The 13,941-nt window shown below is 34.8% G+C and overlaps 1 protein-coding gene across 2 annotated transcripts; it reads right to left on the minus strand.

Moving 5' to 3' along the window:
- Positions 1-109: 109 nt before the first annotated feature.
- On the minus strand, positions 110-13,591 carry LOC120325636 (neural cell adhesion molecule 1-B-like). Of its 2 annotated transcripts, XM_039391711.2 has the most exons (15): positions 13,434-13,591; positions 11,657-11,745; positions 11,462-11,559; positions 11,076-11,212; positions 8,748-8,862; positions 8,453-8,652; positions 8,011-8,046; positions 7,197-7,327; positions 6,625-6,754; positions 3,547-3,663; positions 3,066-3,263; positions 2,237-2,438; positions 1,943-2,061; positions 1,346-1,478; positions 110-1,167 (listed from the first exon to the last, which is right to left on the minus strand). In XM_039391711.2, exons 1-15 carry the CDS (start codon positions 13,480-13,482, stop codon positions 1,011-1,013), a joined length of 1,911 nt encoding a protein of 636 aa, XP_039247645.2. In that variant the 5' UTR covers positions 13,483-13,591; the 3' UTR covers positions 110-1,010. The 2 variants fall into 2 exon arrangements, with proteins under 2 accessions (XP_039247645.2, XP_039247646.2); XM_039391712.2 differs by lacking the exon at positions 8,011-8,046.
- Positions 13,592-13,941: the final 350 nt, after the last annotated feature.

Raw genomic sequence — 13,941 nt, forward strand, 5'->3', positions numbered from 1 at the left:
CTGTTCTGTTGCAGAAACCCTATTTTACACTGTTCCATATTTCTCCGTAGGTAATTCACAACAGCTTGTTTCACTTAATGCACCTTCATAGCTCAACTCAGCAGGAGACTTCTATTTAGAAATTGAATTTTATTTACATAACTATGCAATATTTACAATTCCTACAGTCTTCGATACCGAAATACATTCTAAATCAAACATGAACGCTAGCTATTTTAATCTTGCGTGATGCTAAACCAATGAATTAATTTAGCCACACAAATATAAGAACAATAACGAAATGGAAAATATAAGCAACGATCGAAATAGGATACGTCAGAGCACTAGATGGTCTGTCATTAGTGCACAACACTAAATAATAATCTATGCGGATTTTATCCTCCATGTTTTCCCATCCATTTTCTGAATCCAATCTTCAAGCATTGAAATAGGTACATGAATTTTTACCAACCCAATGGTATGTCGACAATAATATGGCAGTGGCATTAGTGAAAAACCAAAAATTCAAAATAAAAAGACTTTGGAATGTAAAAAAAACGAATAAGAACATTGGTGTTGACGGCGAGAGAGTCATTGAACGAAATAAAGTAATGGCCAATACGCTGTAACGGTAGCTTCATAATGTGAGTTAATTGTGCAAATCTAGGTAAATATTTCAAATACATTTGTGATTACTATGTTCGGTAACGGCTAAACAATAATTATGAATTTAAAAAAACCTTCCGTATTCCGAGGGTCATCTAAAATAGTGCCAAAATGTAGCTCTTGCGTTATATACATATCTTTGAATAAGGCTGTACAGCGAACGCATCGGTCTTTATTCACAGGGAAATGTGATACATTTTCGTTTTTTATATAAAGCCCAAGGGAGAGCAAATTTTTTAACGTAATGGTTATTAAAATGCAAGCGTTTGACTTTTGTCATTTGTACGAAATGAAATGTTTTTGTTCTCGCGTCAGAGTTTTCGCTAAATTATATTTCAGTCATTTTATCTTCCGATGAATTTCATTCATTTTTCTGGCTTTTCTTCTTCTAGTACTTTATCCAGTGTGTCCCCTTTTCCAGAATCCCTATCGACTTCTTGTTTGTCGTCAGTCGTTTTTGTATCGCCGTTGCCAGTTTCTTTACCTGATTCTTCTTCTACCTCGGCGTCATTGTTTTCCCCTCTAAAGTTTTATAGAAAAGCTTGATTTATTATGGATAATACAACCAATCGCATATCTGTAATACTGAGTCAAAATTTTCTAAAAAATTTGTAGATTTTCACATTTCATATATAATGCATTTTTACATACATATAGGTAAATTTTGTTGTTTTTTTAAAAAAAAAAGAGAGTTACTCACTCTTCTTGGTTTGCTTTTTGTTCCTTCTTCTTTCCTTTACAACATTGCATAGGAAGAGGAATTTTACGTTTGCTCTTTTTCGGTTTTTCTTCTTCATTTGTTAGCTCATCTTTTTCCTCCGTCTCTTCGCCACCTTCACAAAACATAATTTTAATTAAAATTGGTTCATGATAATAAAACGTACAAAATAACCTCGTAAAGTTTTCAGTCATTGTATTCGGTTAGTCGCGAGTTCTCATTCGATTACTGCTTGGACAAAGAAATTTTTGTTCAAAAAGATTTTTTAACAGACTTCGAACTATGTGATATTTTCTGCCCAATAACTCGGGGGTTTCGAGACACAAACGCGAGCGTTGAAATTAAAAAAAAAATCACAAATAAGTAAATGCTTCCAAACGTATTTTTCGTCATTTTGGGTCTAAGCCCTTGGACTGTTATCCCTGCCGCATTGACTTGAACTGTTTCAATTCCCGCGTTAATCGGTCGGCGTAACCTCGATTTGAGAAAATTCTTCCACAATTGTTAGATTATTGATCCCGATTTCGCTCCAAAATTAGAAAACCAGGCGACTGAAAAAAACCAGCTACTATCACATGCCTTTGCTCTCTTCTTCTTCTTTTGCAGGTTCTTCCTCGGCTTGAGTGAGTTTTTGTTTCTCTTCTTGAGTGCCTTCCTCGTTTACTTCTTTGACGTGTTCGACGGTCACTGTGTCGTCCCTACAATGATGACAAAAATCAAAATATAACCGAAAAGTAACATACAAGGGCATGGTGTTGAAGTGCATATATGTGCCTCGTGATATTATTGTACCAAATACTGGCTGCTTGTACTTGCCTTCTTAGGAGCGAAATTACGAACAAGCGTTGTATATGAAAAATTTAAAAATCTTACTCTTCCTTCAGTTCCTTAGATTTGACCTTTGAACCAGCGCAGCAAGTTGACCATCCAAAGATACCCGACTCCTCTGATTTGGTTATTGTGCCTTGATTTCTTTTTGAAACCACGAGATAAGTGATGACGACAATAATAAGGACGATAAGAACGAGCGCGACCACGACTCCGACGATCAATCCAATGTTAGCTGGTACAATAGCTGGAATATGAATGTAAAGATGTGGATCTTTCACTATCTTGAATTTGTGGAATGCGTATTTTCAATCTTCAGATTGATATTTCAAAATTTCCGAATGAGTTCAGCCTCGAAATACGACAGGGCACGTAAAGCCCGCACAATAGAAATTTGATTTTTTGTTGTACTTAAAAAGAGAGTGGTATAGGTGTGAGAGAACGAACGACTATGAATTTGAATAATGCATGAGCTCGAGACGATCAACAGTATTTCGTTTGCCCACAATTTCAGTCAGGTAAGGAAACATCCGGTAAAAAAAATCTACAAGCTTTAACAAACATAATCTGGGAATAAAATTTGGAGGAGGTAGAATTATACACGGCCATGACTAATAAAAATTTCATAAAAGAAATTCCAGCGGACGGAATATACGCACAGAGCGACAAGCAGTGAATGGTTTTCAAATTTCTCATTTGGTCTATTTTCAACTTTATCTATTTTCGTCAAGGGAATAGTAATAGCTTATTTTCATTTATATAGCCTGATTGCCTAGTCCTAGTGGATAAATACTGGGCAAGGTGGATGGAAATACACCTTTCTGAAGACGCCGTAAATACACAAATCGAATTTATATAAAGCAATATTACTCACGAACAGTAATTTCGAACGATTTTTGTGCAACCCCGTGTGCGTTCTTTGCCTTGCAGATGACTTTTGTAACAGATTGTGGTCCGATGAAATGTTTTGTGCTGATGTTCAGAAAGGAGGTTGTGGATCCGTCAGAAAATTCAATATGGTGTTCCCTTTGGAATTCCGTCAAATTTGCACCTTCTACGGTCCATTCGATTACTGTGATTCAATTACAGATATTGTTAGTGATATCAACACAAATATTAAATTATAAGTTGGAGAGAGAATTCAATAAGCATAGTGACATTTGCTCAAAGAGAATTAAGGGTTTGTTTTGCGGTTCACATTCGCCATGTATTTCTACGTTCTGCTGAAAGAATGTTGGCAGATACATTTCAAGTACTGTTTCGAAAGGCCGGGCGGATAATAATACGTTGAGTCGGTTATAAAATACCCGTTTATTTTCCTCTCCCACTATGTAAGCATAGTTATTACAACATACCTGGTTCTGGGTATGCATTTGATGCGCACAACAATCTGACATATTCATCATCAGCATCTAATATATAAGCTACTGTTCCGTTTTCAAGAACATCTGCACCAATGATCATGGGTGGTCCTGTGGAAAGAATATTTTATTCGTAAAACGATGATATTTTTGTACTCTCGCGGACTGAAATATGAATACAGCATATTTTAATTTTTCTGTGAAATAGTTACGTTTAGAATTTTCGAAAATAATTTCAAAAGAGAAGTCTGGCATACCAAACCAGGCAAGCAGCATCATCTTTTGCACCACACACATAACAAACTATAATTACTTTGACAAACCAGCGGGTTGGAGTATCACCTGACCCACGTAGATTTAATTCAAGATCTCTCAGTGCGAATTCAACCATTAATATTATAATAATAGGCTTCAAGTACTTCAATAGTTATATCATCATTACGTCCAAGACAAAACGACCAATTACGAAAACAAAACGCTCTCTTCATCAACGCGTGGCGCTAATTACGGATCCCCAATTATGAATTATAATTTCTATCTTCCTGTTTATTTAGATTTCAACTTACATTTTAAATCCTAATATCCTTCGACGTCGGTGCGTACGTCATAATAGGCAATCAATATAAGCACTCGATAGATATAACGTAGAGCCGGATACGGAACGTAAGCTAATCAGTACAAGGGATTTATCTCACACAAGAAAAAAAATCAATGACGTGTCCTTAATTGGACGTTTTATCTCAAGTGAAAGCAAAATTGATTAGCTATATATATGTACTAATCCACCCCGAGCGTGAAACATAGAAAATATGCCATCTGGCTCGATTTATCGAAGGGACATACGAGACCAGAGTATTGCTAATGAAAATATTGCCTATAGACTACAAGAAACATTTTTGCATATTGCTTCAAGGATTACTAATTTCAGCCGCTCCGATTACAGTTATTAGTATTACAATAACAATCATATGTTCCTAAAGAACTAGAGTATTGATTTATAAATAGAAAAATTACTACTATTTGCGAGTTGTGTTACAAAGAATAATTATGTCAATTTTGTAGTTCCTATCAATACCATTGCCGGGTGATTCAAGACCATATTGGAAAATACATATATATTTTTCGGAAATTTGCCACGCCTTGTAATACGTCTTGATGTTTATGCTATCTCTGTAAGCATTACGTATAATATATTTCCGCTTATGAATGAGGGGTGCAAACTGCAATTTCGAAACACTGCTTTGTAGCAAGAAAAAGATGTGCAATTTCAGCGTAACTTTCCATTTAGGAAATGCTATATACTCAATATATGCTTAGCGTTATAAAAAAGTTTTATGACGATGCCTTAGGCTTAGGTTATAACCACATTAGAATAGCGCTCTGCTGGCACGCTTCATCAACATCAACTCTTCTTCGCGAATAGATAAACACAAAAACATTTTTTTCTTATTTGACACGATTACGTAATATATTATTGCCACACGAGCGTTATCCAGTCTATATTTGGTAATACACCCAATATATAAATTAAACATTAGAAGTATTTTCTAATAATAAAAAATATTGATCAGGCTAAGAGACAATTTTTCATCGCCAAACTCCCAAATATTTACTGTATACGCTGAATATGCAACACAATTTCTCACATCGCTAATACCAACACTGAACTCAAGTTATTACGCCTAGTCTGAGATCGAAGCCAAATATAATCAAAACATCCTCCCAGATTTTTTGATTTTGCCGGGTAAAGAATTTCATCACCAGTTCATCTCTGAGCGAGATGCTATTGTGGCCAGTGACCTTATTGTTCGTGCTATCAACATCAAAAATATTCTGAGAAGAATTTCTCCATTTTGTTGGACACGAAACAGGATCGAAATTACGAATAAAAATAGCCATCCGCGTTTTGGACAATGGTTGATGCAACTAGTACTAAGAATTTACATATGTGAATGGATGTTATTGTAAAATTTTACATTGTATTCAACTCAATTACTGAGTTAGTAAAGTAAAACTAAAAGTCTATGGAGTACTAAGTATAGTACATAGTTTACTTTGTGCTATCGATCATAAACAGTCATTTCGTCGAAAATTCGCATTTTTCACCTCACAGTCATTTCGTCGAAAATTCGCATTTTTCACCTCATTTTTTAATAAACAATTACTCGAGAAGTTTCAATGTAAGGATATTTTTGAGTCAGGGGTCACTAGTCTAGCGATTTAACTGGAGTATATACAAAATATAGCAACCGAAAATCTTTAAAACAACCTTTAAAACGCTCATTTAAAAATGTGTGGGCGGACATAAGTGCGTCTAACTACGCTACTTGTGCCACGTTAAATGTGAAGAAAACCCCTTCCAACAAAGTCAAGAGTGTCGTGCTCTCATTCGGAACAAAATATGTATGAAGTCATATTATCGATTTTGTAGTAATTTTGTGATAACTTTTCGCTTTAATTTTGACAAGAAGATTTAAATGTTCATGATAGTTACATTTGACAGAATTTTCACAAAATATCAGCGATTTAGTCGATTCTTAAAAAAGGCTATTTTTCAGCGTATTGCCATGTTGGCATACTCACAGTGACCTACGTTAACGTTAATACCAGCCTATTCAATTTAATTATAATCGATTTGGGGTATTTAAGATCAACTACACAATCAGGGCTGGATTAACCATTAATCAAAATAAGCACGTATATAGGACATCAAGGGTAAGGAAACAACACAGAAATTTCCATAGCCTAGTTTTAACGGTGCTTCAGTGATTAGTAATGAAATAATTTCGAGTTTGTCGGATAACACGGACCTTAATATTCGCCCGATTGAAATAAATTTTTCATCTCTATGGATAATATCTTGTGTGCATTTTTGTTTATATTTCTAGGTCCCATATACGTCACCAAAATCTTAGGGGATTATGATACCTAAAAAGCATGGTGCGGCCCTGACTACAATATGGTTATTAACATGTTAGTTCATATGTGTGATCTCAAATTTTGCAGCAAAAATGAAAATGACATTACTACAGAATTAACTATATATTGAAGATAAAGGGAATAAATCCTCACCCTGTACTGAAATTTCAACTTCTTTCTGGTCCTTTCCTTCGACGTTGCTGGCCACGCATCTGTAGGTTCCACTATCGGTATAATCATTTGCCGTCACTTCGATTCTGCTTTCACCAACTCCACTTTGAAGCTGATAAATAAATTAAACATCAAATAGGAGTAAATTGCATTTAAATCAACATACTCGTCTATCGACGACTAATAAAATTCAAATATATAATTTTGTACCGAAAAATGATTTTATTAGTCATAAAACTTAGTTCGTTAATAATATTGATGTGTTTTTGCTAGGCAGCATTAGTTGTTATCTAAATGTCCTGAATCCCAATTTTATTCAATGCCAATTATGAGCTGTTGATGGAAGGCGACATCGTACAGCCGCGGCCCATACATAATAAAGATCGTAAATTGTAGTTGATAAAACACATAAAGGCTGACGATTGATAAAATAATATTTACTTGAAGAAATTATACCACGTGGTAGGGTAGACGATCCCAACACTACTAGTATATTTCAGTAAATTGTAACAATATTGTAATGTATTTTACAGTATTTATTATTTTTAACGTACCTTATCTTCTTCTTTGTACCACGTGACTGTGGGTTCTGGGACACCGGTGGCTTTGCAAGTTAAAACTCGACTCTCTTCTTTCACCAATGTAATTGTTTTCGATTTCGGGAATTTTGTGATCATGGGATAAGCTGGAATATTAAATACATAATTGAAGATATTTCTATAGCCTCAAAATTAATTTTTAAGCTAATTTATGGATGGCTTTACCCAAATTAGTCACTTTCTTACATTGTAAATAAATAAGAAATTTCAGAGCATTCTAAGAGATTCAAGAGTGTTGCTACACACTCACACAAGTGTATTTTTGTAACGTGTTGTCTAACTGAAGTTAGACTTCTCAGAAAAACATAGTTTGGACACTTGGAATTGTTATCTTCATTATTTTATGACGCGTATTCGAATTAAATAGCGACGAGTGCAAAAGTTTGAAGAAAAATAATTAGTAGTCTAGCAGGAACACAATCAATAGCTTTTCTCAGACATCGTTGCATATGGCAAATTCGAAAAAATAGGTTCCGCACTTCAGATTGAAAATGTGCTAAACAGGTTTTTAGTTTCTTATGTTCTGAATGTGTATCGATGTATTAATATTAGTTTGTTAGTCTTAAAACATAAAGTGTTAGTAACAAAATACAAATACTACAAAATTTCTAATGAATATACAACAGCATTATCATTTCCTTATGCAGGAATATACGGTTATGATAATCGCTCAGAAATAAAATATGGTGCGTCCAAGAGAAAGGAAGTGTTAAATTGCCTATGATTAAAGCTTTGAAATGGTTGAAGACGTTAGAGGATTCCTTCTTACCTTGCATTGTGGTGGTCGGAACAGTCGTTGTTGGTTCTGTAATGCCGACGATGACGTCATATTAAAAGAGAGAAAGAAGAATGCGTCAGAAGCTACATTGCGTTACATGGCTACAACAAATGACGTAATCAACTGATAAGTTGAGTTACATCGTTACGACAGATGATCTAGATATACTACATGCTGATTACTAATTTATGTGACAAAAGGATAACAATAAAACAGAATATATATTTATATTCGCTATTGTAAGCCACCTCATACAAATGCTATATTTTTCAGAATTTGTACCACAAAAATTATAAAGTAATACTTTTCTATTACAAATTTTGGGAAGGAAAAATGCTAAAATTTTTGCGTCTAATCTTTAGCAAGCCACACCAAACATGCAACATACATATTCCACTCAAGTCATCCCGAACAAAAATCTGACGTTATTCACCTGTTACTTCCAGCGTAACGTCTTCCGCAATGCGTCGTCCTAATGCGTCATTGACGACGCAGGTTAGCTCACGCCCGTAGTCTCGGGAGGCTTCGGGCACCATACGGAGTTGCAGAACGGAGTCGATCAACAAGGGATTCGCAGCATTTTCGCTGTCTGTTGAAGATCCAGTATCAGCAAGAAGTAAATCACCATCGTACCTAAAAGTATATTAAATCTTCTGTATTACAAAAGGAAAGAAACAAATGTGTATGATAATACGTCAGTTCGGCCTATTTCACGCAAATTTTCTTACCATTCGATTGTAAACGGACTGCTTCCACCTTTCGCAATGCATTCTGCTAGTACCTGCTCAGTTTCAGAGCCGTCGTCTGTCACTTGAATTGGTCTGGTAGACACTACGGGCGAGGCTGGAAAATATCAAAACAGAATAAATAATGGCTAAACAAATTACGTTTGAATTAAATTCATAAAATTTAAATTAAGAGCTAAGTGGAACGTTTGCACGGTAAATTTTAGAATATCTGCATCCATTTGATTAGAAAACCTCGCAAGTTTAATAGCCTGATCGCCGTTTGTACGCTTGGTTGATTGTCAAAATCATGTCAATACTTATCGAAAAGGGAGCTTTGAAATATCTCAAATTTCAATGTAGACCCTGAATATGGATTTTCTTGAATATGAGTGTCTGTTTTCGAGAGTGCTCCTATTATTCGTTTTCAAACAGCATCCATAATTTAGTACAACGTTAAGTAGTTTGTTTCGAGGAACGTAATTGGCCAATTTCAAATCATATCCTCACTCGACTTAGACTCGGTAAACATTGTCTCGTAATACAGTTGGTTAATTAATGATGAGAGAACCAAAATGGGTCAAATTAATTCGTTATCAACTGCTGTTTGTGATACGATGAAGTGCATTTTAGAAAATGATTGATTTTACTGTGGTTTTACAGTAATTTAACGATAATCATATAAAATTCTGTCCATATAAGGAATATTTGTTTATCCGAAATAGTCGGATGGGCTAACGAACATAACAAGTATGAGTCATTGATATATATTTATAGTTCCTACTTGGCCTATGATAAATTCGAAAGTACTTCACATTCAGAAGCCATCAATGAATTAAATCGCGTTATAAAATGAAACCGCATATGTTTAAATAGAGAACTCAGCCGTGCAAAGCCTATTTCTTTAATAGGATATAAAATTTTGAATTCTAACTTATTCACATGGGAAGAGTGGGATGCGTCTCAAAATAGCCTGATAAGATATATTAGATATATGGCTTTTAACAGCATGTGGTCGAAAAGCTGGGCTCTCAAAATATGTATAGATAGATGTACTGTACTAGAAAAGCAAGTCGTGTGTTGGACGATAATTTTACTTACGGCATATATCACCAATTTGCAATAAATGAATGCAGATAAGTAAGCAAGGCATAAAATATTACAGTTCAGCTTGACGTTGAAATAAAACCCTATATATTCAATTGAATTGAACCCCTGCAAAGTGATCCCGTTTATTATCGATTATCTTAGTTTAATCGACAATCGACACCTCTTGAACTGGCACTACAAATAGAATAAAACGGGACAAAACAAAACCGTCTATCGTCGGCGGCAAAATTTGAATGGAGCAAATTTCGCAATCGCTGATCTCGTTTCGCGTAACACATTCAAGAGAGAAGATAAACAACGAGATGGATCGTATAACACTGATGTATCCTGCCTTTAAAAGCGTTCAGTTATAGCCAACGCTGAATTGTTCGATATAATATTTTATTCAATTTTATTATTTTTACATTATATACAATAACCTAATTGGAATTTCGTCATGGTGAGCGAATAACGAGGGCACTTGTGTATCACAATACTACGTGTCGAAAGCGATAAATCATTCCGAGTAAATCGAACCAATTGGCGCGTTTTTGTTTACCATAATACATTGATATAAACCAATATTGGCCGTACAAAAACATATCTCGAATATCATTACTTCCTCTGCGCATCATACCTAGCCCATCCTAATAGAAGATGATTCCCAGGGAGTTTTGTTGGCCGCGCGTCCATTTTTGTCTAGAGTATTACCATATACTATTTCAACCATTCACGGTGGAGTAACTTTAGATGACAATTTCCCAAGGCGCGCGTGGTCCACTACCCCATGCCAAAATAAACATATTTTTAGTGTAAACATTTTTTCAATGGGTAGTTTGGTCACAATCTAACGTGAATTGATTGTTACTTTCGCACGCCATGTGAATGGATGAACATATTTTCAAATTTAAAGCTGTGGGGACAAGTAAAACACATAAATCACAAGTTGAAACGTGTTCGATATGTTCAGAATTTTAATTACATTACGAATATTTTGTATCTTTGAACCACCACCCCGCGAGGCTTCGTTACCAACAGGTTTGTGGTGCATATTCTACTATGTGGGAACAACAAAAAAAAATAGATTATCATTCCGCTAAGTTGATCTTGAATACAGATGTAGGACAAAATAATCATCCTTGTGTATATTCACACGTAATTTTAATTTATAATTTTCTTTTTAATACGATAAAATTTGATTCTATTTCATTGTAAATGGAATACTGATATGAAATGTCTCACCCAAAACTTCCAATGTTCGTTTTATCTCGTATGATTGCTTTGTTGTGACAGCGGATAGTACATATTCTCCAGAATCCGAAAATTCGATTCCATCGAGCATCAAATTATAGTTTTCTGCTCCGATCAACGCCCTGAACCTGATAAAAATCATTTGAATATCATTGCTGAATTATTCATTTTTACCTGACTTTGCGGCTTTGTGCCAGGGCAAGTAGATTCAAATATGAGTTCATTTATTCACAATATTGTTATACAATTACTGTTTTATGATTCATCTAAAATGAAATTCTGCATTTTTGGGTAATGTTTATAAATTTACCACTAAAGCTGTAAGTCGTCAGCATTTTAACTAGCTTGAGCACTATTTTATTACACACTATACTCACTTATAATCATCCTGGTATGTAGTTATATTCAGTGCTGGAGCAAACATCACAATATCTTTGCCTTCATGTTTCCATATCAGGGATATTATGACTTCGCTCTGAAAAGCAATAAATTAGATTACAATACGGAGTTACCAACTTAGTTTATCATTTACATAGCCTATCAATTCAAGAGATAGCATGGGTAACACTTACTTCTTCGGGTATGAAGTTTGCGTCAATTGTCACAGTGGATCCAACTTCTTGTACAATTTTTTCATCGCCGTCAACAACTTGAGTTAAACCTGTGAAAATATTTTCGGATTTTAGATACACCCGATACAAGCAACGCTGTATTGCTAGAAACGTAAAAAATAATTTTCCATCCTTCTTTTTTTTAATGTACATAAAATATACACATTCGACCTGTTTCAAGGTTACCGGGTTCACAAAGGAGGGATAATAGGCTTTTGGCTTTAATTATTCATAATTTTCATCGTTGCAATGGCACGGTCTCGTTAAAGAAGTCCATGTGTGATACTTTGGGCTATGTGAATTACATTTCACAGTTTTGTGATGATAGCGATTTCGAATGAAAAGAATATATAACATTGTAAATTCCCTGCGTTGTCAAATATATAAGCGAAAGATCAAGATGAAAAAGGCAATTAGAATTAGGTATATCTTATGAAAATATATGCTACACATACAGGCAGGCATTGTTATATCAGTTTGCGTTTGCGTTTATAATTTCGTGTTATTAGGGTATTGCCTGTATATATTAGTTTGAATTTAAATGTCGTCAAACACTTCGAACATAAACAACGTGAATGTTTATTTTCAAAATGTAGGCGTGTTCATTGTGCGCGTTTTAAGTTTAGGTTTTTAAATCATATCGATAATGAAATATTGTCGCCAGCATAGTGAGGTCATCTGTGGGATAATTACCCTACCCATTATACTACGAAATTACGGTTAGCGGGCGATAATAATAAAACGCCATAATCGCTTTCAAAGTCAATACCGGGACGCAGCGGGGTTCTTTCAAATGAACTATTTTTCCGGTTGTTCTTATCGTAAATGGGTTCTTTACGACCGCGAAAACAATAGCTTTGAATTCATTACGACATTATGAATAATTTGTATTATAATCGAGGATTTAAAAAGCCCAACTGAGAAAAGACCTGGATTTTTCGCCCCTCAAAAAATTATGCGAGCTGTATTTGCACATAAAACGTGACTAAAAATTAGTTCATGGTTAAAAATATGAATAATTACTTTCTTTGATGAGGATTATCGCTAAGTCAATCCATTTCAGCAATGTAATTTCATTGCACAACCCAGGAAACGCACATGGCCAAAAATAATTAGTAGAAATGGTACAAACCCGGAATTTTTGTAAATTCTGGAGTGAAAACATAAATTGAGTTTAGAAGTCATAGCGAATGAGCGATTTCCATGCCTGTAAAGTAGCATCAATCACAACCCATATATTGGGGGGACATATTTCCAGATATTATCATCGACAAAATCACTCACAGGTATAAGAACGTTCCTTTCCTATTAGTTTGATAATAAACTTTATATCGTATTTTTGATTTTAATTATGTTAGATTACGGATGTCCAGTTTATGTAATCCAATATCAAGTAAAAATCGCACAATTCACGAAGTTATGGATATTGTCAAATTATAAGTCACTTGATCGCATATTCTTATATCTGTATATCAAACATTTCGATGCAAGCAATACATCAATTCATTTCAGCAATTTTTAATGAATTTTAGGGCACGACAATCAACATCTTTAGGCTTCTGTCACATTTATATTAATTTCAACGGCCCCGTAATTTCTGTTCTTAACATTTTGTACCATTCTGATCGACACTAGAAAAGTTGCATAAAATAAATATGCTATACCAGATTTATTGAAATTAGCATCCATGTCCATGCAAACGTGAAAGCTCAAGTTACATTTTAAATACTCCGCTTACCTTGCTTTGTAAGTGCCAATACAACGACGAAGACTGCAGTAAGAAACATGATGGCGTAGACTAAGTAAAACAAATTCTGCACAGAAATACAGACCAAATAGTCTATAGAAATGGTATCAAGACACTAGATATGTAAAATAAACCTGGAATTCGATAGATATAAAAAATCAGAAAGTTCGTAAATAAACTGCACCAGACACCTGGGCCCCAAATTGAACTTGTTGCTACGCATTTTCACATTTTTGAATTTACAACCATACTAAGGCTTATTCAATATATTTCGCACGTATAACGAATATACGCATGTCAAAGACTTCAATAAGCAAATATCAAATGGATTCTAACGCAAGATCATAATTTCTCCATAAACCAACAGCACGTTTATTCCACACCTCCAACAATGAAGAGAAACGAGAGATGGCGACGGCGGCGGCGTGCGGCGAGATTCAGTAAAACTATTTGACGCTCCACGATTTTAATAAACAAAAGTCGACGAAAAGAAAAAGGG

Source organism: Styela clava, chromosome 4 (assembly GCF_964204865.1).
Source record: "Styela clava chromosome 4, kaStyClav1.hap1.2, whole genome shotgun sequence".
In the NCBI taxonomy this organism is placed as follows: Eukaryota; Metazoa; Chordata; class Ascidiacea; order Stolidobranchia; family Styelidae; genus Styela; species Styela clava.